General features: G+C 45.3%; 1 protein-coding gene across 1 annotated transcript in view; it reads left to right on the top strand.

Annotated features, from left to right (window-relative positions):
- Positions 1 to 27,717, top strand: part of CEP70 (centrosomal protein 70) — a 1,232,997-nt gene that overhangs the window by 272,707 nt on the left and 932,573 nt on the right. The window contains exon 7 of the mRNA XM_069616613.1: positions 6,264 to 6,323. Coding sequence (XP_069472714.1) covers positions 6,264 to 6,323 — 60 coding nt within the window. The remainder of the gene's footprint in view (positions 1 to 6,263; positions 6,324 to 27,717) is intronic.

Here is a 27,717-nt window from a genome sequence, read left to right as displayed (position 1 = left end):
ACTCTTCAGTTTCCTGACCTGGCTTGCAGTTGCAGTCCGCGAGCCTTCACTCCCTCACTGGATCTGCAAGTGATTGTCACCGGCAGCCGCACACACTATTCATGCGCGCGCGGTGCCGGCATCACTGCTGGATAAGATTCGGCAGCTTCTCCTGGCAGCTCCTCACCAGCACAGGGGGCCGGGTCCGCAGTTGTGTCCTCGCAGCAGCAATTGGCCGCCGCGCGCTCCTCCCGCAGCGCCACTCCGTGCCTCAGTCTGCACTTTCCTCAGGGTTCCGCTGCATCTACCTGTCAGCGCAGCTCCGACCCAGCTTCTGCCAGTCCTCTCTTCCCTCTATCGCCACTCCAGCTGCCCGTTCTGCAGACTTACCAGCTCGTCTCGCGGGTCCCTTTGTTCTGATGCGGCCGCCATTTTGTCACCATTTGGCTGCATTCAAGCCGTGATACAATGTATCGGATCTCCCGCATTCCTTATCATATTTGCTCGCGGGTAGACTCATCTTCTTCCCGTCACCTTTAGACGCCCATGCTGTTATTTCTGTGTGATAGTTTGTTGGCTGGTAGCATACGCTACAGAAGATCAATTGCCGGATCACGGAGCACGATGGAGTCACAGCCTACTCCATGGCTGCCAGGCCACGCCCCCTCGCCTATTCATCTTTAATCTAGGAACATGATGTGAGACCCCTGCTGCGTTGCTCTTATAATTATGTGCTCCTGATAAATCTAGATGATAATGCTGCAGGCAGGACATGTGTTAAACACTTCTGTTAATGGAGAATATGACTGAGACTGCTCTCGGATTACCATTGACATTACCCATGGTTTAATCTGTACTTTTTTGACAATGTAGTCGTGTTCACTGTCTGATCAATTTTGACAGCAAGAGCTTGGCCAGTGGTCTTTAAATTTCACTGCAACATAAACCTGACTTTAGGTCGTATTTGAGCAAAGTGGTGGTAGACAAACCACATATTCTCACATGGCTATGGTAATCGCTGGAATGTGTTCAATTGGTCTAATTACAGGCGGTGTAGGATAGAGCAAACGCCTCTCTCTTCCCCCTCCCACCACGCAATGTCAACTGAGTTGGAGGAAAAGTGTGCTTGTGAAAGGTGAATGGACATTACATGTCTTTTCTGGTTATAGAGTTTTGTATCTTGTGTTTCTTTGCATGAAGCTCTTTGATGGTGCAGTTATTTGCAGTTCATAAGGTCATAGCAGAAAACTGGTGTGTAAAATGTCAATGATGTTGCTGCCAATGCACAGTGCTTTTGTTTTACCTTTTTGGGCCTTTCAGCCAGGTTGTCTTTGGCACAACATTAAATAAAATGGCTTAAACAAAAATAATCACTGGGACTGCAAGATCTGCCAAACTCTAGTCTTCCAAACAGAATCAGATAATGGGGATAGAGATATATGTTGTATGTAGGAGTAGGACCAATAATTTGTATCTTCCTTATGAACACTGAGAGGGGTCAGAAATATGAGTCAGACAACTTTGTGAAGGTCTTTCAAAAGATGCAATTTTATTAAATTCAAACGGTTGGATACATGCCTCACTATCCCTGCCATAACAAGGATTTCCCTGCCTAAAATAAACTAAAGGAAACACACTAACAAAAGGTTTCTATCCCTCGCACTTGTATATAAGGAAATATATTGCAGTTCTACTGTTATATTTGTTATAGTTGAATTCACACCACAACAGCTGCTTCTTCTAATAACCTGGGCAAATTCTCCTTCCCCAGATTCAAGCAGGCTTTTCTTTAAATGTTCACAAAGGATAAGGAAATCCTGTATTAAAACGTAAAAGTCCAGTTCAGTTCTCTACCTAATCCAACTTGAAGACACAAAGTTCCAATTTGGATTCCAAAGATGATTCACAATTGTTAATAAATCTTTCCTCTTTCCACTTGGAGTCAAGATATTGATATAGCTTCTTCTCATCAAACGTGCATACTTCAACAAAGATATTGAAGCAGTTTTTCTTTATCAACAAAGAACATGTCAGCACTACATTAGTTTCAAAACAAATGTCTTTGTCAGGATATTTTGGGACCGCTTTAGTTTCAGTACTACTTCACCAAAACACTTCAGTGATTCTTCAGCTAAAACGTCATAAGTGTTAACCCACCACAGTCTTCATGAGGTTCCACCTGGCCTACTCTCATGCCAGGTTTACTACTAATACAACTCTCTGCTCCGGTGTACTCCTGCCAGAACAGAACCAAAAGTTAGAAAAGCTTTTGGTCTGGTATACTCTCCTGCCAGCCAAGACAAACTACTGTAGTTCTCTGTTCGGGTATGCTCCCCTGCCCGAACAGAACCGTTTGGTATAAAGTTCCAGGACCTGGTATACTCCATTACCAGGTCAAACTACTACCAGTGGTAAGGGTCAACTTCAAAGGTTTTAACAATGTTTTCTGCTTCACATAATTAAGTTTGAGAATGTCTTCAAGGGAAACAAGAATCACACTGGTGCTGTTCACTACACCTCAGTGTTTGCCACACAAATGCTTCTTCCTCTTGAACCTCTTTTATTAGAAGGGCAGCCCTTTTGCCAATCTTGTTCCACTTTTGTATTGTTAACCAGTTATTTCTCTCCTTCACACTTTTTTGGCTTTGGCAGTGTGGGTGTAAGACCTTCTCTACACCTGCGTAATATTTTTTACACACTCTGTTATGCTCAATTATTTTCTTTTGGTTTAGGCAACCCTGGTTGTTTATCAATTGCCTTAGTGTGCATCCCTTTTGACTTTGGCAATAGTGGTTTGGGTTCCCTTCTCGAATTGTTGCCCCTTCCTGTGGTTGTTTGTTATTATTACCCATTATATAACAATCACCTCCTTCAGGTGGGAGTTGTAAAGTCACTTTATGCCAACTGCTTTAGTTTACATTAGCTTGGTATGTGCCAAAATCATTAATTTGGTTTAAATCAGTTTGGTATTCTGAAAGAAGTCTGGATTCAGGCAGTACGTAGTCACAGAGCGCTCCCGGGCCACATTGTAAAAGTGAACTCACCAAGTTTGGCATGCGCTTCCGTGTACCTCGCTGCTTCCAGCTCATCATCTTCAGTTCTCCTATGTAGCCTGGCAACCTCTCCTGCACGGCTTCCCACGTCTCTCGTCTTCTTCCTTCAGAGCCCTCGCGGCTCCCCTAGCGATCCAGTGCTCGCCCTCCACTGCTGAACGCTCCACAATGGGGAAAGTTACTGTAATGTGTGCTTCCTACTGCGCAACCTCTGCAGCTGAAATCTCAGGCCTGTATGACACTCCCAGGACCGGCATCAAATTCTCTCAACACTCTGGTTCCGGTGTCCTGGCTCTTCTGCAATTTCTTCCTCTGCTGCTTCGTGGAGTGTTCAAAGCTCCTCCGCGCTCTACTTCTACTGCCCTCCTGCTGCTGTTTTGCCTTCTTCCATCTTGGTTTCATGGCCTGCACCTGAGGGGGACTTTTATGCCTCTTAGCCACCCTCAGGTGTGGTTCATCAACTTAATGGGCTGCACGCTGCAGCCTTGTGTGTCTTGTGAGAAACCTGAGGGACCATAGCTTTTTTATTCCAACTCTGGGGGTAGATGAGCGAGGGAGGTTAACCTGGATAGGGGGTCCTTGGGGACAGCGGGCAGAGCGCCCGAGGGCGAGACATGTTATTTCCCCCCTTTTCCGATAAATCCCCACTCACATCCCCTCAGCCTTCATGGGATATTGCCACCCAAATCCCATCCTACCCCAGTACTTTCCCTCAAGAAAGGGAACAAGGAAATATCACAGGAGACCCAACTCTTTCACAACCCTTGATACCAACCTTGTCTATCTTTCTCGTAATCCCACAGGATATAATATAGACCCACCTTATCCCATCCGGCAATCCCTCTCTAGTAATGCCCCAAAACCAAGGGAATTAACATCAGCCCCCAGGTATTATCGCCATAACCTGAATAGAGGAAGTCTGAACATACCACCCATTTACACTACGAGGCCCCAATATTATCACTCCCAAAACCCCCCAGTCTCCACTATTTCATCCAAGTACTGAGACGAGGAAGAGAGAGCCAAGAGTTATGCAGGCTTCCTATGGGAAACCCTATTATAGTACTGGGACGAGGAACATGAGAGCAGAGGCAAACCTATATATTCAGTATAGATGTGCCACTAACGAGGTCAGGCAAAGTCAGGCACTTAAAACTGACTACCATCTCCTGCAGCCTATCAACCTTGCGTGGAAGTATACAAAAGACACAGGCAGACAACCGAATGAACGAGCCCTGGGAGCGGAAAGCCAGAAAGCAGCAGAGAAGTCCAGAGGTACCCGGTGGAGAACGGGATGCCGAACCTCTACCCCGTTGTTTGGTGAGGGTCAGAGTGTGGTGAGGGAGCCGTGTCTCCAAGGAACCGGAGTTCTGAATCCTGAAGGGCAGGCTGAATCCTGATTCAGACCCCAGGAATGTCTGAGGCGCAGGAGAAGAGACCCTGACATCAACGCTGAGAGAAGCGGACATCGTGAGCAGCATCGTGCTGACTGGTGAATTTCTGAAAGCAAGAGAAACCCGGTGCGTGTGAGAGTCTGGAGTTAAGAAATGAAAAGGTGAAGAGTGCGAGTGACATGGAAAAATAAGCAGTTGAAAATAAAGTGTCCAAGCGGCTTGAGAAAGAAAGAGAAAAGTAAAGTTAGAAAACAGTAAAAAAACAGTAAAAGCTAGAACGTGCAAGCGGCAGGGAAAAGAAAGCAGACCAAGTACAAAGTGCAAATGGCATGGGAAAGGAAACTGTGTGAAAGCAAAGCAAGAAGAAAGTGAGACTAAGTATCAGAGTGGTCGGAAATAGGGGAACACAAAAACTTTGCATTCTCGAAAGTCTCTGATATACAACTATGATGAAAGCCATTTATGAGACAGTGAAAAAAGGACGGGTGAAGCTAAACCCCAGCGGCCCGGGGTGTGTGACCTGCAATGGGTAGACTGTGCGGTCTGACAAAAGCGCCATGACCCAGGGAGAACCCCACTGCGTAAGTGTACTGTAAAATACCCTCAAGGAGGGATATGAAGTATGGGGAAGGGAACCCTGAATTAAGTAAATTAAATCCATGTCAATTGAACTTTGAGTTAAAGATTGGGTTTGAAAGGTGAACTTGGTGGAACCATTTGAGAGTGAACCTTGGAAACCAAGAGGAGTTGATACAAAGAGGCTCTGAGTTTGGGAGGAGGAGAACCCGGAGAAGCCCCTCAGAAGCTATTGTGAACTTTTGAACATTTAATTTGAACTTTGATAAATCCCAGTGTCCTGAACTTGGGAGAATGAGTTGTGAGAAAGGTCCAATGTTTTTGACTGACAGACTTAGACTATTCTTAATTTATTTTACTGATCAAGACTACTCCCAGTTAGAAATAGGGCTAGTTGGGTATTATCCCATCCCATGTGACCGAATAAAGGTTTTTTGAACTTGTATCCTTGTGTCTGTCTACCTCTTGATACCATGCTCGCCTCACACTCTGCAACCCTCTTCTTCGTCCCCGTACTCTGGGAATTCTGTGAATTGAAGTCTATAACACAAGTTAGTTTTCTCAATAATATTTTTCCCACCAAGTTCTTTTCTCTCCTTAAACATATTTCTTAAAGAGTATCGTAAGGATTAAAAGATAGATTTGGTTTTTAGAGAGGATTGAGGTTTATCCCGATTTAAATTGGTAATTTTTATGAACCCTCTCTGCATCCTTTTCCTGGTCCTAATATGGTTTTCTATTTCTGGGAGTGTTATAACATTTGCAAGAGCTTTATTCACTTTTAATACAGGACTGGTTATACTTGTCGTCGCTCACACTGTTACAGTTAACCTTAGGGAGTAACCATTGTCTTTGACAACATGCCATTATATGTGCTGGCATTAATGGTATTTTCTTCCTTGAGGTAAAGTACTGCGTCTCATCCCATGAAGTCCTCCTGTTTCTCTGGGGCCCTTCTCCTCACAGGTGGTCGTCCCGGCTCGTACTGCCCCTACAGTCAAGTTCACGAAGCGTCTGCCTTTCCCTCGCCACCTGAGAGGAGACTTTAGGCAGGGTTTTCGTGAGCACTCCATAGGATTCATCACAACATATACTATACATCTGCCTAGAATTGCGTATGTTTTGTAAAATTTGCAAAGTTTTATTTTTCTTGGCTTTTTCAGTAATGTCTTATGTTTTAATTAATTATTTCTGTACAGTGTCCAACCTTTGTTGAAAGCAGTGTATTCTTGAATTGTCTAAATCTGGTATCTTTTGCTAGGATACTCGACATAATTGATTCCTACGAAAGCCAGATTAATCGTCTACAAAAGGAACTGAGGTATGATTAAAGCTTTACACTATTCACTCCCAAGCAAACCTATGAAGCCAAAGTGATCCTTCAATCTGAAACTTTGTTTGAAATTCCAGATCAGCGGTAGCACAACTGCAAGCTATTAGGATTTTCAGTTGGATGCACTTTTCTTAACTGAGATTTGGCTTTTCCTTATTCCCCACCCATTTATTTTCAAATATCTTTATTGTGCAAGGAGTGATCATGCTTCAGTACAGGTGAATTACAGTAGTTATCAATACAGCATTATTCAGTCTTTGCATTTTTTTTAAACAAATGAATACAACTTTCCGAGACAAAAGAAACAAACGATCCATACATAAAAGAAAAAAGTGATAGCTGGCAAGGGTAACGGAGGGGACCTTGATAGGATCCATTATGGGTGTGCCTGCCTGTGCTTTGGTAAGGTCAGAAAAGATTGGGTTTGGCATACTCACAATCAAATGGAAATGTAAGGAAGTTGGCTGTGGGATTCATGGCGGTTTGTCATCTGATGGATGGAACATGGTTTGGATAAGTGATTTCCAGGCAGTAAAGGTTTCAGCGGGGTCATCCGCATTAGTTCGTGAAGATGCGGCCCATGTTTCCGCCGCACAGGGGGCCGTTTGGGGACTTCCAGGACATGGCAATACGCCTCTTAGTGAGTATGCATGCCACATCAATGAATTTAATAACATGTTTGCGTTTGCTCTGTCAAGCATATGCACCTAGCAGACATTCCGTCGGGCACCATTCATATCTAGTAATCCCAGCCCCCCTGCAAGCCTGCTCAACAGGCACAAAAACAACTGCACCTTTGGCAGCTCCCAAACATGTGAATGTGATTTGCATTCTCTCGGTGGCACCAGGGACTGTCGGACAATGTGTTTTTATTAAATTTGGCCACTCTATCTGGGGTCATGTAGTGTACAATGGTGGAGGACGTTAATCTGCGGGAGTCTGAATCAGGCATCTCATGATAGTTTCTGGGGAAACAAAGCATGCGTTCCCATTCCGCCTCAGTGATTGCGATGCCCAGGTCAGTTTCCCATCTAGATTTCAGGTCAGGATTCCTAACACTAGTGCCACCCAGTAAGCAGCTGTATAGTCTATCCACAGGCCTCCAACCTTCCTCTAGCATATAGATCAGGGCCAACAACTTGGATTCCTCTGGCTCCTCAGGCCACTCATTCCATTTGCGGCGTGCTGTTCCCCTCACTTTCATATACTTAAGAAATTGCCCTTTGGGTAGGCCTGATTGTTGGGTCAAGCTTTCCAGATCTCTGAATCTACCACCATCATACAGGTCCCCCCATGTATATTTGCCATACTCCTCCCAGCGTCTAAGGGCACCCAGGTCATCCCTATTTGCGCACGTATCTGCTACTATTGGCACATTAGGGAGTAGGGGCGGCTCACATTAAGCACCTTCCGAGTCCTAGCCCAGATTTGTCTGCCAAGCCCCACCAGTAAATGTAGAGAGTCCATGCAACATTTCGGTAGCCTCACTATTTCTTTAAGCCTAGCCAGTGCTACTAGGTGTTGGAGCAGCATTGATTCCGATGCGGTACCATCAGATAGCCATTTTGAGGTTTAACTTAGTTGGGCGGCTAAGTAATAGAGATCAACGCTAGGTAGTTGCGCCCCACCATCTTTATAGGGTACGTACAGCACAGCGAGGGGCAGTTTGTTGCGGCCTGAACCCCAAAGAAAGTTCCTGATCAGGGAGTCAAGTTGTCGAAAAAACTCTGCCCCTATGTAATAGTGAACATTAGTAAAATTGTAGAGGAACCTGGGGAGGATTATCATTTTGACAATGGGAATTCTGCCCATGAGCGATAGTGGTAATCAAGACCAAAAGGCCATAGACCTCCCATCACTTGAAGCGTGTTATGTTTGTGTGTGTTTTCTAGTGTGTGTGCGACCCGGATTCCCAAGTATCGAAAGGATTGTATCGCCCACGGGAGTCCTAGGTCCGGCAAGTCAGCAGTTCCTTCAGCGCAGAGTCCACAGAGGGGGAAGAGGCATGATTTACGCCTGCTGAAGGAGATCCCGGTTAACTGCGCACATCTATCCAGTGCGTCTTGGATGATGAGGAGATTGTGGTGAGGTTCACACAAATAAAGCAGAACATCCCAGCATAAAGTGAAATAAGATGCCTGTACCTGCAGACCAATGCCAGGGGTTCCATATCCAGTACATATAGTATGGGCGAAAGTAGGCAGCCCTGACGGGTCCCGCGACTTATATTCCATGTTTCAAATATCTGGCGACCAGACTTGACTCTGGCGGTCGGGGAGTTGTAAAGTAATACTACCCAGTGGAAAAAGCGTTCTCCCAGCCCAAAGCTACGCAGCGAGGCGCTCAACCACTCCCAGCACACTGAATCGAAAGCCTTAACTGCATCAAGAGACGCCACCACAGCGTGCTCACTTTGAGGGTTTGTTTGATCGATGATGTGCTGGAGTCTCCATAAGTTTAGGGCTGTACTGCAACCTGGTATAAAAACCTGTTTGGTCTGACTGTATCAGGGAGGATATAACCCTGCAAAGTCGTGCCGCCAGAACAGTTGTAAGTAGCTTGATGCCGTAATTTAGCATGGCGAGAGGGCGATGGGAGTCACAATTATCCATTGGTTTAACAGGTTGGGGGATGGCTATCATCAGGGCCTCGTGCTAGCTGGTAGTATACCTTTTTCGTAAGCTTCCTCAAAAACCTTTAAAAGTATTGGGGCTAGAGTGGGGCTGTATGCCTTGTAGAACTCCAGAGGAAGCCTGTTGCTGCCGGCGTCTTACAGGTAGCACCTCGCATATCTCTTCCAGAGTAAGGGGCTGATCTAGGACGGTTTACTCAGCAGCGGTGAGGTCCGGGAGCCGAATCAGCGATAGGGCCTCCGTTATGTCTGTTTGGGGGACCAGGTTGTCATGGCTGTATAGCAGTGTGTAGTATCTAGTAAGTGTCATTAATCGCCTGTTGAGATCTCCACGGGCCCCCACACACTTCAAGCAGTAGCGTGGTCGGGGGTCTAGGATGTTCGCGTGTGCAAAGCTATGCCAGTAACCTCCCAGATTTGTCTCCCTCGGTATGGGCCCGAGCCTTCTGCGTGGTATACTCACATTTAGCCAGACGTCCCCATGCGCCATTGCATCGGGAGCGGATTTCAGTTAAAGGAATGGTTTGGTCAACATTTTTTATTGCCCCTACTGGTCAGCCATGTGTTTTTAAGCCTAAGTCGCTCGATTTTAGAAAAATTTCCTATGGACCTTACCCGAGTTTTCATCCATTAAACGCACGCGAAAACAGGCATCAGGGAGCCGCCATTTTGTGATAATCCAATCATTTCTCCCATTGCCCTGGCTGACCTGCTTTTGCAGCACTAAATCATATCCCCCGCCCCTGAGCCTGACATTATCAAAACATTCATATTCCCTGCCTCTCTTCGTGACGTTTCTGTGCTGCGTAAGCCAACGCGCCTAGTCGTCTTCTACGCGACTTCACACAGAACCCGGAAACCAACAGATCAGCTCACAACACAGCGTGCCACAATTCGGAATATGAAACTGTACTTTAAAATCAAACAGCAACACGGTACATTTGGTAAAGTACATTTATTTGACATTAAATGTTTATAGAATATTCAGCAATTGCCATATGAACTCCGAAAGTCATTTATTTTCTTTTATCTCTATCCGCAAATCCGTAAAAGTTTATCCTTTTCTCGCACGTTGAACCGCAAGGCTGTTCCATCAAGTAGGCACTAGGCCCGCGTAAAGGTTGATATGTTGCTTCTAGCCGCTAGTACCGCGTAAGGGCATATGGGCCCTTGGCGATCGTCCCATAAGATCATCAGGATGGTGCAGTTGTTTACATTAAGCTGCAGCTGGCGGTTAAAAAAAAAACATCTGCCGGTGTCTGAAACTGGTGGCAGTGGCAAAAGGGAAGGATATACCTGTTTTGAAAACATAAAATTTATAATTAGTCTCGCCAGCCGATCTTTATTAATATTATTCATTTTATTTATTACGGCCGAGCTGAAATTATTTGCTTTCAAGGATAGTGCAATGGAGTATGTTCGGCTCTAAAATCAATGCGAAAACTAACGAAATAAATCGAGGTTAGTACACAATGAGAAACGACTTTTTGTCTACATGCGTGTGGAATGTGGACCTGCATGCCCATGTGCCCGCTACAAGGACGATCCCACAAACGTTTTCAAAGCTCTTCATTCATTCATTTATTCATGCATCCGTTCATTAATTCTTCATTCCGGTATAAAAGTGACTAAAGAGTTACTTACTTTATATTTGCAATTTCCATTGTGTCTCTGCGTAATGCAGTCCGTAAATCCCACTGTGCTCTTGACACCGATTTTTAGTATACTGAACTAACATGAAACTCGGTCTAGTTTCAGAATTTTCTGCCTTATCGTCTCTTACGTTATTGCACCCCCCACACCCCCTTCAAATGAAGTTCTTTCGGCATGGTCCCTGTCTCTCAAGGTCAAAAAACAATAGAACCTTATACTGCCAGTGCGAGTTGTGGATCTCTTCAGGGCGCAAGCTGAAAATCAAAGCCGCTGACCTTCTCTAGAAATGAGCATACATTCTTTCTTTACAACATCCCGTAGTAAAGCCATCTGTGAGAACTTGAAGTTTCAAATCCATTTATGTAGTGCGTCTCAATGTGCAAATGCGGACTGGCTTCTCTCCCATCTGCTTCGGCTCGCTTGGCGCGTTCTAAGGCCCCCAATTTTGTCCTCGTTGTCTGTGAGCTTTGAAGCCCTAAAGAACCATAACTATTGAGACTTTTAATTTTTTGGGGAAGGTCAGGGAAAGTATAAAGTATCCGAGGAGTTGAGTTGAAAGTGAGATTTATTGTTTGTTTTATTATTTGCAATACGCAAGCCTCCACTCGGTTAACAGTGTCCAGCATTTAGAAGAGATTGCGAAAATTAGTTACATCAACAGAAATATATACATACACATATAGACAAGGTCAGCAATATGAGGTGAATAGAGAGAGAATTCAAAGGTGACACCCAGGTTGTTCGGCACCCAGGATGGTGAAGGTAGGGGTTAGGGTTAGCGTACTTTGTATGCACACTGTACAATAATATTTATTTGCAAAAAGACAATCGTATTACAATTATTTAAACCAGGATTTGTACTTCACAACCAGCTCTCCTTTGGGTGGACATGGCACAGTGGCAATGTTGGGTGGCAATGGATCAGTGCTCTGCACAGAAACGTTCAAAATTCCATATCTGTGCTTCTCTAATACAGCAACAATAAGGCTTTTGACAAAGTCGAACTCCATTTCCTCATAGACTCGTTTGATCACCCATTGCTTACTTCTTTTTGAAAAAGGCCTTAGTGTAGTGAGGCATCCTTACATTACCCTTAGTCCTAGATTGTTCACCACCGAGATTCTCGTTATGGGCCAAGACCGCTAGTAGAGTCCTTTGTCTCATGCCCTGTTTGCTGAAATGCAAGCGCTTTGGCCTGTACTTTAGGCACATATTGTGGAACACCTCCAAACCTCCTGTGTGACAGAATTCTGTCAGTCCCCTCAAACCTCTTGATAGAGTTTTATCGAAAACAATCTTCTCAATGGCTTTGTGCATTGGTGAAGATGGATTCAACCACTTCTTCTTCCGTGCCTCCACTGGGGACAAAGGGCCATGTTCACATTGGTGGAAATGTAGGTTTTCTGACCAGCGTTGTACGTTGGTACAGTGGTGCATCAGTGACCGCCATTTTTCAAGTAGTATTTCCACTGACCCTTCACAAGTTTTGGAGCTCCACCAAAGATGGTTGCTGATAGACTGGGACCACTCTGAAATACTTTCCAAACCTTTTTTTTTCCCTGCAGCCGAGATTTTCTTATTGATTGATTTAGCAAGATGCCATACGAAAAATTGATGTTTAATATGTGGGAACTGCTCTCTCATTGTCTTGGCAATTGAAACGTGGCTGTCCGTGGCTATGAGGTCGATGTGCATTCCCCTCGATTGCAGATATTCCACTGATTTTATAAATCCTAGTTTCTCCATGGCCACTGAGGATGTACATTGTGTTACCTGCACGACCACCGAACTCACAATTTTCTTACTATCCAAAGTGGTAGGTGCAGTACTTGGCAGAAAATCCAGGGCTGTCGCACTGTCCATCGCCGGCTAGCCTGAATCGTTTGCCTTCGAATGTACTTGCTAGAGACAATTGTTAAATTTTCCAAGCATCACTAATGGCCGGAAACAGATAATCATGTTGGTATTTGTAGTACTGCGTTTTTTAAATGAAATGGAGTCCCACAAACTGAAAGAAAGACTTTAACTTTCGAAAACTGGAGCCACTAAAAAGTGATGCAGCTGCACACAGTAGATTGCCTGCTGGCAGTTTCCCCAGCATCGGTTGTGCAGACAATGAGAACGTATGATGTAATCTACAGGCGGCATGTATTGTGACGTTACTGCCTTGTTTTTGACGAGTCACATGAATCAATGGCTTCCCACATACTTTCCCTCTGACGGAATGCCCACATTTCAGCATACTTATAACATCCATCAAACAACTGTCGAATACTATGTATTTGCCCTCTTTCATTAGACTGTCATCCTGCGTCAAAGTTGTTTCCGCCTGTGACGTTGAGGGCATTTCACCACATTTGAATGAAATATCGCTGCTATCAAGTTCTGATGCGTCGGTGAATGCTGCTGCTAGTTCATTCTCTGTCATTTCAACATCTGCTACTTCAACATTGATGGGAGAACACAACAATGTCGACAGCTTTTTTGGTGGCAATTTTTTGGCGGGTGTAGATTGTGTAAATTGATCTGCGACTACTTCAGAGCTATCTTCAATACATCCAGTATCATGTTGTTGCGGTGGTGCGGTCGTACTGTAGCAATGGTCCTTTACAACTTTACTGGATTCTCCGGACACATTCATTTCATTTTCTGTACATTGGACATGAGCATCCCGAGTCTCAACACGGCGCGCCTGAATTAATAGTTCCTCCATAGTGTAAATGGTCTGGCAAGCAAAATCTCTCATTCGCTTCACTGTCTGTGTATGTATAGTTCGTAGACCCACGGGTAACTAGAGGACAGATTGGAAAAGGGATGTTCAGTTTAAACACAAGATATAGTATAGTACAATTGACTTGAAAAAAACATAAAATAGTCCCCAGCACAAAAAAATTCCTAAAGTTATGAACTGTTTGTAACTAACCTTATTTTTGTTTCTTTGCAACTTTTTTGACTCGACCTTCAACATCTGCACGCTGTTGCTCCGATACGTATCTGCATGTCTCCCCTTCCTCTTGCGCTGCAACGACTATATTTTCTGTATCCGCATAGACAGCACGGAATGAGGCTCTATCGACTCCCTGAAACATAGTATTTTCATTACTGTGTATCAAAATATTGTTAGCATAAAACACACGTGAGGACGAACACACATGTATATCTCAATAGCCAAACACGATTTAAACATTGTGTGGAACAATCAAACGACAAGTATTCGAGCTCTGATGACCTAGTTCGATGGAGCTGTCAGTATCCATACCTATGGCTCTGCATGGACTGCCACGAATGATTGTATTGAAGAGGAGGCATCAGCACTCCCTGAAACACAGTACTTGCGTTAGTATGGTTTTCAATATTGTAAACATAACACAAACTTGGGGTCGACGGCACAGGTACATATAAAGAGATAACCACAAATGTTGCATTGTCTAAAAGAATCAAGAAATATTTAAATATGATCAGATTTAATCGACTTATTTCTCCGATCTCTTTACATCTGCATCATCTAAATGGGATTTTGTGATTGTAGTGGAAGCTCCATTGTCTCCCTGAAACACAGTACTTGCGTTAATAGGGAAGAAAGTATAGCAAATGGAATCACGTTATATGATCACGCTCGGTGGAGCTGTCAGTATCCATACCTCGTGCTGCTGAAGAATATCTAGGGCTGTTGTCAATGTGGTGCGCACTTCCGAAAGCTGTTGCGCCGATTCGTATCCGCATGGTCCCGCTTCAACCGGAATTACTTGAATGTCAGGCTCTGCATCAAGTGCGTGGGTTGACGATTCAACAACTGCCTGAAACATAGTATTTGCATATGTAAGGATTACAATATTGAAAAGAAAAACACGCGCTTGCGGTCGACCGCACAGGTCATATCAACAGCTAACCACGAATGAAACATGGTGTAGAACAATCAAACGACAAGTGTTCCAGTCCTCATGATCACGGTCGATTGAGCTGTCAGTATCCATACCTTGTGCTGCTGAAGAACATCTAGGGCTGTTGTCAATGTGGTGGACGCTTCAGCATCTCCCTGAAAGACAGTACTTGCATTAGTATGGATAACACTAATTATAACTGAAAACAAACACCAGAGGACGACAACTAAGGTGTATATCAATTGGAAAGCACTAACCAAACAATTGGTAAAATAATCACACGATACATACAAACTCTTACTTGACATGCATAAAACAAGTCTGTAGCGGAATAGCCAAGTATGATTACCTGATACGCGCTAGAAGTGGTTGATAACTGCGAGCACGTGACGGAAGTAGAATGTTCTTGCTTCAGATTCAAGGGATAGTCAAGTTGTAAAGGTAAATTGTTTGATAATGAAAAGCCAACTTTTAAAATTGCCATGTAAGGAGACAGAATACTTGAGTAATGCACAATATAGCACAGTTCCCTGTGCCCATATATAGATTTCTGTTTGTGGGTTATGAAATCTAAAAATAATATATTGATAAATGTCATTATTCAAAAAGCTATACACTCATATCAATGTCAAAAGTGTTACAAATTGGAACCAATACCTAAAATATCAATGAATCCATTTGGCTACCTACACAGTACCGCAAGGCCTAAAGCTAAAAACGGACACTTCACTCACCAGTGGCGGAATGCGGACGAATAGAGTGGGAATAGCGTTTGCGAGCAATTTGTGTGTCGATCGCCGTTTATTCTTCTTTGTTACCCAAGATGTGGTGTACATGTTCGAGGGAAAGTGCCGGCTGCAGATGCGGTATCGATCACCCCTCTTGTCCTCAAGGACTTGTTGGACTCTACTTTCCAGCTCATCCAGTGGATATCCGCAATGTCTGACCCATTCTCTTATTCGATCAACAGTTTTCGGGAATACATGCATTGTAGTGCCTTCAGATTTAGCATGGGTCTTCGAAGGGCAACCGCTAATCGAACAGGCAGGCATTGTTGAAAATTCTGAAAAGTAAATATCAAGATTATTATAAAACCTTGATGAATAAAAATTTCATAAAGTAAATGAAACATACCATGCTCAATGCAAGGTTTGTTTTGGTCGCCGGAACTATACCAGTTCATCATGTGCGGCTTAGTATTTGCATAAATTACAGACATTTTTTAAATTATGTGACTAAACTCTGAACATGTGACTCATCCCTTGGATGTTCTGTCTTGCACGAAAAGGAACCATGCTTACATTATAGACTGTGGACCCCCGAAGGATGCAATTCGATGACAATTGACACAGATGAAAATAAATAGATCCATTGATAGCATAACAATTGAAACTCTAGTCAATAGCAATGAGACCAATGACCATAGCTCTATTGGGTACTGTAATAGCAAATAGATTGAAATGTAAAAATGACCGAAATATGACTAGGATACATGGCCTTACCTTGACCAACAAACAGTTGGATTGGAGACACGGGGTCTGAGGAGGCCATGTGAGCGATGGCCCCTGGCCGTGGGATACCTTTTGAAGTGTACATGCTGTTTGGCACCTTGGCCGTTGGCGCCCGTGACAGCCCCCTTGCCAGCGCTCATCCCCGGGTGCGAACCGCCTTTGATAGAGGGGGGTGGGATGGATGGGCCTGGGGTGTGCAGTCAAGTGTGTGGGAGCGAGGGGCTATCGGGCCCCTCTCATCCTTTACTTCTCAGTAGAAACTCGTACCAAGTGCCTCCAGTAGTGGGTTCGCCCATTGCCCTTATGTGATGTTAACTTTGTATGACATTTGCGTAGATGGGAACACTGAGCAGGACACTGGGCATCCATTTTTGTACTTTCCACTCCATCTTGGTGACCAGGCCTCACTGCGATAGTACAGCGCGCAGAGCACATGGCCCACACCCTCGTTCCCACTCTGACTGGAAAACTCCAGAGGTATTTGCAACAGCTAATAAATGTAACACATCACTCTTCCTCTGAAATCACGGTCCTGCATGTGAACCAGCCTGAACCAAGCACATAGCTCGTTCATCTCCACAAACGTGTCCTTGCCCACGCACCCTCGCCAGTGGAAACTTACTGCCATTCTGACCCTGTGTCCCTGAAAGGTATTCTGTTCATGTGCCAGACCACTAGTCACGCCATGATGCCCACCTAGCAGATCCCCAACTAACATTAGACCCCTACTGCAGTATATCGTTGCCTATCAATGACAAATGCCACATACCAGAGATTCTTGTGAGCACAGACCCACACTTCAAACAGTGTATTATAGTGGTCAAGACCCTTGACCCAAGGCCTGTATAATCCAATGTTAATTGATAGTATAGATATATGTGCGACTTTTATAGAGACATAACCGACTGAAAGACTTTGAACAAGTGTTATTTAGTGCATGCATTATTGATAATATATTATGTTAGCTTAGATAGTGACCACCCCGCTTCACAGCTACCTGAACTTCACCCATTCCGAGCACAGATGTCTGACGTCCATCCTTGAATGGAGACGCACTTGATTCATTTAAAAAATCGAAACAACCGTTGTTAAAATATATGTGGTGTTTTATTTTGTATCTTATTTTGATGACACAAAAATACAAAACTTTACACATTGTACAGTTCAGGTTGCAGCACAGAGAGAGAAAATCCTCTGTACTGACCGCTGTCACTCGGGAACGTTTCTCTTATGGCACGAACGGCATAGGCGGGTATCACTCTTCGAATGCGGTGTCCAAGCCTCCCGTGAAGCCACCATGTAAAGGAACAATTGGCCACCAGCCTGTACCACCTATGAAAAGGAATGAAACACACTGTTTTTAAATGACCAAGATAAGTTTAATAAACGTTTGTTGTCAATGACAATTCTTGTAACTAATGGCATTCTGCTCGGACAAATGCTATCTAGACACTGCACACTATTGAACGACTTTCGTGCGTTACAATGATATGTATATGTAATTTTGGATATAGTAGAAGACCGTGAAATTGGAGTGGCATGACAAGCAGAGTATACTTACTCGTTACTCGGATTACGAGGACGAACAGTTGCGTGAAGTTCGTGCATAAGCACCATCATTATCCTCAACACAGACCGTGTGAGGCAGGCGGCCCTGAAGTCTGGCAGCTTGGTGATGCATTGCGGTCGTGGCTCGCCTTCTGAAATGTAGGCCACGCATCCCGAGTTTTCACAGCAGCAGCAGTTCTCATCCTCGGTTGGCATTAGCTCGCACCGATTGCATGTGCACCAGGTGGAAACACCGTCCATGCGACTAGGTCCAGGCTCTTCAGCTGTTGAATCATCCTCCCAACTGCCGTCCGAAGACCCATCGTTTTCGCGTGTTTCCCTTTCCAGTAGTTCCTCCTCGGTATACTCGGGCTCGTACATGTAGGGCATTATTGTAGCCATTGTGTGTTAAACAAGCTAAAATAATTGATAGCGGTGGTACTGGTATCTGTTCACACGGGCTACAAGCAACGAAGGTAGCTGACCAGAGCACAGAAACGAGTCACAGAATACTCAAAGTAACACAGAGAGAGGAATGGAATCGAAAATCTGCTGCTATGTGTTGTGAAACAGTCTGTTTATACTTATTGAGGAAAGAGGCGTCCTGCCATGTCCATGGCGACACGTCATTAGCTGAAGCGCAGCGAATGTTGACACGAGACGTGCTTTGGCGTTGTGAAATGGGCTGTACGCGTCTGCTGATGACAGGCTCAGGGGCGGGGGATATGATTTAGTGCCGCAAAAGCAGGTCAGCCAGGGCGATGGGGGAAATGATAGGATTATCACAAAATGACAGTGCCCTGATGCCTGTTTTCGCGTGCGTTTAATCGACGAAAACTCGGGTAAGGTCCATAGGACATTTTTCTAAAATCGAGCGACTTAGGCTTAAAAACACATGGCCACCCGTAGGGGCAATAACATTTTTTGACCAAACCATTCCTTTAATTTGCTCTTGTTCGTCTGACTGTGTGGGCGCTGGGCCTGAAGCACTCTAATTTCTTCCTCAGTGGCCTCCAGTTCCTCACGCAGTGTCCGGCGAAAGCCGCCGGCCCTTGCTTTGACTTCACCCCGGCTTACCACTTTCTTTGTCTCCCAAATGGTGGCCCAACTGACCACACTGCCCTCGTTATGTTCAAAGATGCGGGTCAGGGCATCTAAGAGCTCTCTCCTAAATACTTCATCAGTCAGTGCATTGGTGGGCATACGTCATGTTGGATTGGGAGGTCTCGGAGTAGTGCGATTCCATACGACCATTAGGGGAGAGCGGTTCGACATTGTGAGGCCCATATATTCTGCGATGCAGTGTTCAGCGAGGTGCCCAGACCATACAAAGAGGTGATCAATACTGGCGTGCAGCTTCTGGGGGAAGAGTAGTAAGAATATTCTCTCTCGGTTCGGTGCAGCGCCCTCCAAATGTCAACCAAGTCCAGGTCCGTTAGGGTTGAATTCAGGGCTCTTGTAGCTAGGGTTGGGCCGTCACGGGGGTGGGGGGTTGATCTGTCAAGCATTACATCTCTGACACAGTTAAAGTTGCCTCCCCATAGAGTGAAGCCCTCCTTCCTGGAAGCAATAAGGGTGCTGAGCTTGTGTATGTAGGGTGGAATTGTGTGGTTTGGGAAGTAAGAATTGACTATACAGACCTCTCTGTGATTGAGGTACCCTTGTATGATTACATACCTCCCGTCCCTTTCCACCTCAAGTAATTGGAAGGGCAGATATCCGCTAATCCAGGTCAGCACCCCTCTGGAGAATCTGGATTATGTGGCTTTTTTTTTTAACGCTGCAAATAAGATTTCAACCGTTTCCTGCGGGGATAGGGACCCTGCACGTTCCAGGTCAATGTTCTGACTGTAGCCATACCACTGGCATATACAGATTAGGTCCAATGGGGCCAGGAGGACCCCAGCATTGTTCGAGGCACATTTCTTGCTCATTCGCAACCCACCACTCTACAGAAGGATTTACATGTTGGTGTATGGTGCATAAAGCAGTGATATCACACAACACTTTTAAGAGCAAAAGATAGGTTCTAACAATACTGATTTACGTTTTACATTTAATGTGTATGCTACCGATGTCCCCAGGCAGAAGAACACCCTATCCCAATAGGGTGTTGCTGTCCCTAGGTCGGTGGTGGTGTGTCGTAGGCTAAAAGGAAAGGAGAGGATGGAATACTGTCCCTGTTCCTACAATGTATACAGTTACAGCTTTAACATACAGATAAAAGGTTGAACCAAGCCTGCCTCATTTTCATGAACATTTCCTAGAGGGAGTATTTCCTTAGGGCACAGCGGCCGTATTCTTGCTTTATTCACCATCCAGGGAGTGTGTGCATGTGGTAGCTAACAGATGTTTGTATAAGGTAGGGCGTTCTTCTGCCTAGCGACATCGGTAGCATACACATTAAATGGAAAAAGTAAATCCGTATTGTTAGAACTTATCTTTTGCTCTTTAAAGTATTGTTGTGTGATATATCTGATGCTTTATCTAACACTGAAGGCCATCATTGATCTTTAATCGGGTTCCCAGATAGTTGTTGTACATAAAGAAGTTACCCATTTTCGAAACGGTGTCCATATCGACCCCCAGCTAAACCCAGAGTACACCCTTGCTGGCCATGATGTATGGAGTGAACAAAAACGTAACATTAACAACACAACCGTATAACATTGCCCAACAAATCCTGGCTGTTCGGGTATTCCAGTATCATCTAGGCCTGGGTTGGCCATTGTATACCGACTAGTGGGACCAGCAACAGACCTGTACCAGTGTCAACTTGCGGGCGGATAGGACTAGCAGTGGGTGCTAAAAACAGAACAGAAAAAGGATATTGGTAGCAGCGACTGTGCGTAGAGCTAATGTCCCTGGGCGTGGGGATCCCACCCATCAAACCTGAAAATACAAGCTTGTTCTGACAGCCGATCAGGAGCCACTTGCGGATTCAGCATGTTAGGCAAAGTTTGTATGCAGTACCCTTTGGGAACACTACAACAACTCTGATTACAGGTATAGGAAACCCAACCTTTGATAGAAGCTTGTACTACACAGTTTGGGTAGCATGTTGAGCAGCCAGGCTTATCTCAAAAGGGGTCAATGTGAGCTGTACAGGAGTTACACAGAGATTCACAGTGACAAGTATTCAAATAAACTCTTACACACAAGGTTTCCTGAATAAACCATTATTAATTTATCAGTCAGTTAGAATAAGCCTTCCTCAGAAGGGAGCAATATAACAGTAACACACAAACACACTTCAATACTGTACACTCTTAGTTTCTAAATCAGTAAAGACCCTTTGGGGATTGCCCACAGACACAACCTACACCCTCAGGTGACTTCAATAGCTACGGTGCTGGGGACATTAATATCTTACTGTTGGCATTTAGAATACTCTTAGAAGTGGATAAAAGGAAAAGGTTACTAGTACAGACAAGAGACCACAAATATTCTTAAGCGGGCAAATACTTTTGGATCCCTTAAGCAGAGTCATTCAGTATAACAGACTAAGCCAAAGTCAATGGTCAAAAGTCTTATATAGGATGAAGCATCTCTGGTAGGAAAGTAGGAAAAGTCTTTGCACAATGTTTTAGAAATCGTTGAAGAAAAGAAGAAACACATGTAGGGCCACAAGCTGATTAGACTTGTGAGTGGGAGAAGATGCAAGCAACTCTACAATGAGAGGTAAGTTCTCTCAGACTTTACAGTACCTTTGTATTGAAGAAAAGGTGCAGTAGACTGCTGTTCCTGTGCAGATCTCACTGTTCCTGGGCCTCAGTCATGGGGACAAGAGGGAGGACTTCTGGGGACACCTGCACTGCAAAGATACGGCCACTGCTCGCAACCGGCAATCTTTCAAACAAGTGGCACTTCGGTGTTTCAGCTCCTCGGGACTACTGCAAATAGCAACACAGCGGTTTCTGGCTGTCGAGATGGACTTTCCCTGCTTTGGGGTCCCGCACTCAAGGGGGCTCAGGCTCGGTCAGTACTGCTTCCTGGGATTCCAGAGGATCTTCCTCTTCCTGGAGCTCTTGGCCAACTTAAAAGCAATGCACACAATCTGGTGTTCCTCTCCCTGGCTATACGGTTTCCAGCAGCAACTCTGTGGAAATTCAACCAGCTCTGAGAAGGATGTCCAGGTGGCTTACTTTGGAGTTGATTGGTCCCACCAACTCAAGGGGAGAAGTCGTCCTTGCAGGGGCTTCTCTGTCGATACGAATTTGGAATTTCAGCACAGCAGCAGGGCTTCACCGGGCAAAGCAACGGTCCAGGAGTTGCAGCAGGCGTCCTCTTCAAGTTCTTCTTGGGTTCCTTAGTCCAGTGGTCGACTCTGCCTTCCAAGCCAAAAACCTCGCTTTTTATTCAGTAGTCTCCCATTAATTCCAGCCTAGCTGTCAGTCACCCAGCAGGGTGTCTGTCCTTGCCGGACAGTCAGCCGGCCAATCACCACAGAGTGCATTTGGGTCTCCTAGGAGAATAAGCACGGGGAGTTTTGGCCACCTCCCTCACTTCCTGCCTACCCCAGACACCCTGGAGCCAGAGGCGGGCTTCACTCGTGAAACCCGCCAAAGGCAAAGCGAACAATGGGACCAAACCTGGTATGGCACGCAGAGTAAATCTCAAGAAGGACCTTTCCACAAAGAAATGGTGAAAAAAAGACTGGGGCCATTTTGACAAACATGGCACCCTTGGGTGCTTTACTGCAGCTGCAAACGCAGCCCATGGTAAATGCACACCACAGTAGTTAAAACGAAACCACTGCCACCAGCTATTCAGTGAGGAAAGGGTAACATAAAAATGTTACATGAGAAGCTAGACAAAGGTGATACTAGGTAACCCCTCCAGCACCCTATTGTAAGATAGTGTGTGCTGGTTCTAGAAAGTTACAAATGGAAGTAAAGTCAATTTCACTTTACTGCTCTGGGAAAACAGTAGTCTATCCCAGAGAAGGTATTTAAACTTTGGGAGATGTGAAAGACTTCCCTGTGCCACTGCACTGAAGGTGCTGTGTGACACAATGTAAAAAATTATGCCTATGGAGTGTGTCAGACTCCATAACCAAGAAACACAGAGTTCAAAATCACATTAAAATACATGAGAGTGTGGGGAAAAAAGGGTCTCGCTCTCTCCAGGTTAAAAAAAATCAAGTCCTCAAAATCCAGCAAAGTTGCTGCGGGTCTCTAAGGTGGAGGGAATTAGCATATTTCTGAGAATTCTCCCTAAGACACATCTGTGTCTTTGTCGATGCATGGTGACTCACAACAAACCGGAGGAGGGTGCAGCCGTCTCAGGAAAGAGCTATGATGAAGCATTGTAGGCCTGGATTTATTTAATCATCTGCGCCTTCCCCGCCGGCCAAATTGTTGTGCTGCATCCACATGTGTGCAGCTTCGGGACTTTTCCGGAAATGTGACTTGCCATTATGCAGGATTTTCAGTCTGGCAGGGTACATTAGCATATATTTAAGCCCAAATTGTCTGAGCCTCGCTTTAATAGGCACAAATGTATTTCTGGCTCTCTACCCGTATTATACCCCAGCAGTGCAGATGGTGACTCTGCAATTGTGTAATATCTCACCCCCCTCCCTGGAGTATGGCCGAATCACCTCCCTGTTGCGAAAGTTAAGGATCTGGGCAGTCTGGGATAGGAAACTGGGAATGGCCGCTTCTGAAGGGATCGATGGGCTCTTTGTACTGCGAACCTCTGTGACAATTTACCAGGACCAATCTCTTGCAGTAGTAAATGTTCAACATAAAAGGTCGTTTCAGGTCCCTTGGTGCCCTCCGGTACACCAAGCACGCGTAAGTTGTTTCTGCGTGATCTGCCCTCAGCATTTTCAGCACGAAGTCCCAGCGTGGCGTTTCTTTGTTCCAGGTCCTTAATTCTCACCACCAAGTCCTTGTGGTGACCACAGTGTCATTTAGGAGTGATTCTGCCATTGTAACCCTTTCTGACAGCTGCATGACATCCTCCCGGAGTAACTGCACATCAACCTTTATCTCGTCTATTTGGTTTTCTACAGAAGTTCATAGTGCCACAATTGCAGCTAGCACTTGGTTCTCCTGGGGATCTTGGGCAGGAACTTGCAGTGATGATTGTTCAGTGCCTGTTGCTTGGGATGCATCAGTGCGCTTGCTCAGGTGAGCAAAGGATTCCATAATGGTGGCCTTCCCCTTATGTTTAGTAGGTGACATCTGAACAGGGATACGCGTGTGAGGAACGTGCCGCTAGGCCACACTGTTGAATGTTCCAGAATCGATAATGCAGTGGGGCACCAGCCGTGTTCCCAAATGTTTGTGTTGTGCCCTCTAACATAACCCCCTCTGTTGGTTGGGCACACAAGCCAGTGGTGAAGGAGGGCACATTGTGGAGCTGCCCTGTTATTGGTCTGTGCCAGTGCCCCCAGCAGGCTTTAGGGGTCCCACCACTACAGTAAAGATCCTGTCCGCAGTGGTGGCTGTACAGGAGCCGTAGGCTGCCCACAGGGTGATGCTGTTGATGTTCCGGGTCAGAGCCACGGGGGGAGCATGGGAGTCAAATGAACCTTTTAGGGAGAGTAAACGTGCTCTGCTTTGATGTGGAACGAGCCGCTGTTCGGGCTCCACAGCCGTGAAGTCAGCCCCAGTCACAGGTCAGCCGAGCAGGCAATGGAGTGGCCCTGTAGCGTTGTGTCCCTGTCCTCCGATGCAGGGTGGTCTTCCCGACGGGCAGCCCCACAGCAGGCAGAGGGGGCTCTGTAAAATTACTTCTTGACACCGGCTCGGTCCTTCTTCCTCAGGCGCGGGGTGTTTCCTCTAATCTGCCCGCCCTGCCCAACGAGGTGCGGAAGTCCACACCTGGGCAAGCAGAGGTACCAGGTCCAGCGTTAGGGCGGGCACACTGGCAGCAGGTCACGGGAGGGATTATGGATCTTGAGGAGGAGACCAGCGCCGTCATAACGTGCAATCAGCTCTTCAGTCGCACTATGAAGCAGCGACCGCCATCTTGGGTCGAGGGGGACCGCAGCCTCGGCGCATGTTTCTCTGTGACACCAGTTCTGATTTTTATTGGGGAAAGGGCAACAGATAGAGGGTGGGTTCCCCCACTCGGAAATTTATTTTTAGGCAACATTGTTCAATGTTGGAAGTCGCAGTCAGGATCAGGCCAGGATCTCAGTGGGAGCAGCAGTAAACCACAGCCTCACTGCATGTGCTCCGGATACGCCTGTTCCCCACCCATATTCAAAGAAGTAGTACTAGATGGATGTTGCCTGTGATGGTGACTGTTTTTAGGGTTTGGGGGAAAAGGAGGTGGGATTGCAGTAATATGTGGGTCTGATTGGAAATGGACATTGCTTCCATGTTTGCATTTTGATACTTTTAAAATAACTCCATACTCTGTGCTAATGTTAAATCTCAACTACTTTATTTCATATTATCTGTGGGCCTTTTGATCATGATATCTTTGTTAAAACTATCTGGCTTTGTCACTTTGTATCTTGCATAAGGTGTTAATAAGTGATTTAATCCTACCTGGGAGTGCTGCAACATTGGAAGTCAAGACAATTGGAGGCAAGAATACTGACATTTTAAATTTGCAACAATACATAAGCAGTGCCAAGCGTAAGAAAGTAAACCTTTTAGATGTTATTATTGGGCATACAAACTGGTTGCCTTGTCATGCAACTGTTTTATTTGACTGGATGATCATTACTTTTTATCACTTTCTACATGACTGACCTAGTTAAAAAATATAACGCAAGAAAAATGTATCAAGTCTCTATTAGTCATTTTTTTATTAAACTTATTTTTTATTAGTTTTACATAAATATTACATGAAGAAGTTAACATTGAATCTTATAACATTCCCTTCCCCCCCTCCCCCCTCCCTCCCCACGGGATGGATGGAGTCATTTTGTCCAGGGATCCTGTTAAGCGTTAAATATGTCTGATATTTTTATGTTATGGGGGCACCATTGCTCCATAAAGTCTGACTGGAGGTATTGCAGGGTCCCTTCCCATTCTCTTACAAATTGGTCTCCTGTTCCTTGGAGTTTGTGAGTAATTTTCTCCATTGTTATATGGGCCCAAACTTTCTGTAGCCAGGTGTAGGTCAGTGGGGTATTTTTATTTTTCCAGTTCTGTGCAATGGTGGTCCAAGCTGCAATGAGTAGTCCCATGAATGATCTCCATTGCGTTTTGCTGTATTGCCTTGCTGTGTCGTCTTTGATTCCACAGAGCCACACCTTCTCTCCCATCAACCCCACATCCGGGAATATTTTGCCCATCTCGTTTTTCACTTCTTCCCAGAAGGGTTTTATGCCTTTACAGTCATGCCATATGTGTCTCCAAGTCCCCACTTCGTCACATCCTCTCCAGCAGTGGCTGGACGTGTTAGGGTACATTGTGTGGAGCCTCTCTGGAGTGTAGTGCCACTGTGTCATTATTTTGACCCACATCTCCCTGGTTTGTGCCGAACGGGTCATTCTGGGGATCTGTTTCCATAGATCCTCCCATTGTTTATCTGTTGGTTCCTCCCCCAGTGTTCTGCCCCATTTTATTCTGTATGACCATTTAATGCTTTCCCCTTGTGAGTTTATGTATTTGTATAACGTTGAAACCCACTTTCTCTCCCCCGTGTTGGATATGATGTATGTTTCGAACCCTGTAAGGTCCCTGGTTGCTGCCTCGGTGATTATTGGAGAGTTGAGCCAGTGTTTTAGCTGTTCATATCTGTATCTATCGCTTTTAGGGATTCTCGTGGTTGCCACGCACGACTCCAGGGGGATGATTTCCTTGTCCATAAACATCTCTCCTATTTTAGTAATGCCCGCTTTCTCCCATGTGTAATATGCCCCTTGTTCCATCCCCGGTGGAAATAGTGGGTTTCTACAGATGGGTGTAAAGGGTCCTATCGCTGTGGTCATTATGCCTTTTTTTGTTTGGCTATCCCATGCTTCTAACGTGGTTTTCATGATTTCGCTTAGCCTTAGATTTTCATGCCTGTGCTGCTTCTGTTTCCAGAGAAGTTCTACCAGTGGGGTCCTTGCTACTGCTCTGTCTTGTTTGGCCCATATCTGTTGCGGATCCTCCCCCACCCACTCCCTTAGAACTTTGAGCTGTGCTGCCTGATAGTATTTTCTAAAGTGGGGTAGCGCCATTCCTCCTTCTCTGGTTGGGGCCGTGAGGACCTTTCTGGCAATTCTCGGTGCTTTCCCTTTCCATATGTAGAACGATACCATTTTTGTTAAGGTTTTGAAGAACGTGTCTGGGACCCCCACTGGGAGAGCCTGAAAATGATATAGTACCTTTGGGAGGATGGTCATCTTGATTGATTGTATTCTACCCCACCAGGATATCTGTAGTGGGTTCCATCTGTTTAATTCTCTTCGGATGTTTAAAATTAGCGACGGGTAGTTTTCCCCGTAGAATTGTTCTATTTTTGGGGGTATACTCATTCCCAAATATTTAATGCCTTTCTGTGCTATCTTGAGGTCCAGTGTTTTTGCCTGCTTTTCTATGTTCGTTCTATCCCCTGCCAGGATGAGGATCTCTGATTTTTTCCTATTTATTTTTAGGCCAGAGATGGTCCCATAGTTTTCTAGTTCTCTAACTGTGGCCGATAAAGTAGATTCAGGGTCCTCTAAGGTTATTAGCATATCGTCTGCATACGCAATTACTTTGTGTTGCTGACCCGCCATTTCTATCCCTTTAATGTGTATTGACTCTCGTATTTTAATTAGGAGGGGTTCTAAGAAGAGAGCGTACAATAGTGGTGATAGGGGGCAGCCCTGTTTCGTTCCTCTCGTTATCGTTACCTTGCCAGTAAGCTCGCCATTAATGGCTATTCTGCTGGATGGGGAATTGTAGTTTGCTCTAATACTCGCGATATATTTTTCCCCAAACCCCATGGATTCCAGAACCCTAAACAGTATGGACCACTCCACTCTATCGAAGGCCTTCTCGGCGTCTACTGACAGTAGTATCGCTGGGGTGCGGGTTATCCCTATTTTTTCGATCAGGTGGGCTAGCCTCCTAGTATTATCGTGGGTCTGCCTGCCTGGAATGAAGCCTGATTGATCCTCACTAATCAGTTTAGGGAGGAGCGGGGATAGCCTTGTTGCCAGGATTTTAGTATATATTTTTGCATCTAGGTTGATTAGGGAGATTGGTCTGTATGAT

This window comes from Ambystoma mexicanum, chromosome 9, assembly GCF_040938575.1.
Source record: "Ambystoma mexicanum isolate Mex_15411 chromosome 9, UKY_AmexF1_1, whole genome shotgun sequence".
Classification (NCBI taxonomy): Eukaryota; Metazoa; Chordata; class Amphibia; order Caudata; family Ambystomatidae; genus Ambystoma; species Ambystoma mexicanum.
The sequence above is the reverse complement of the archived record's forward strand: the minus strand, read 5'-3'. Positions and strand labels throughout refer to the sequence as shown.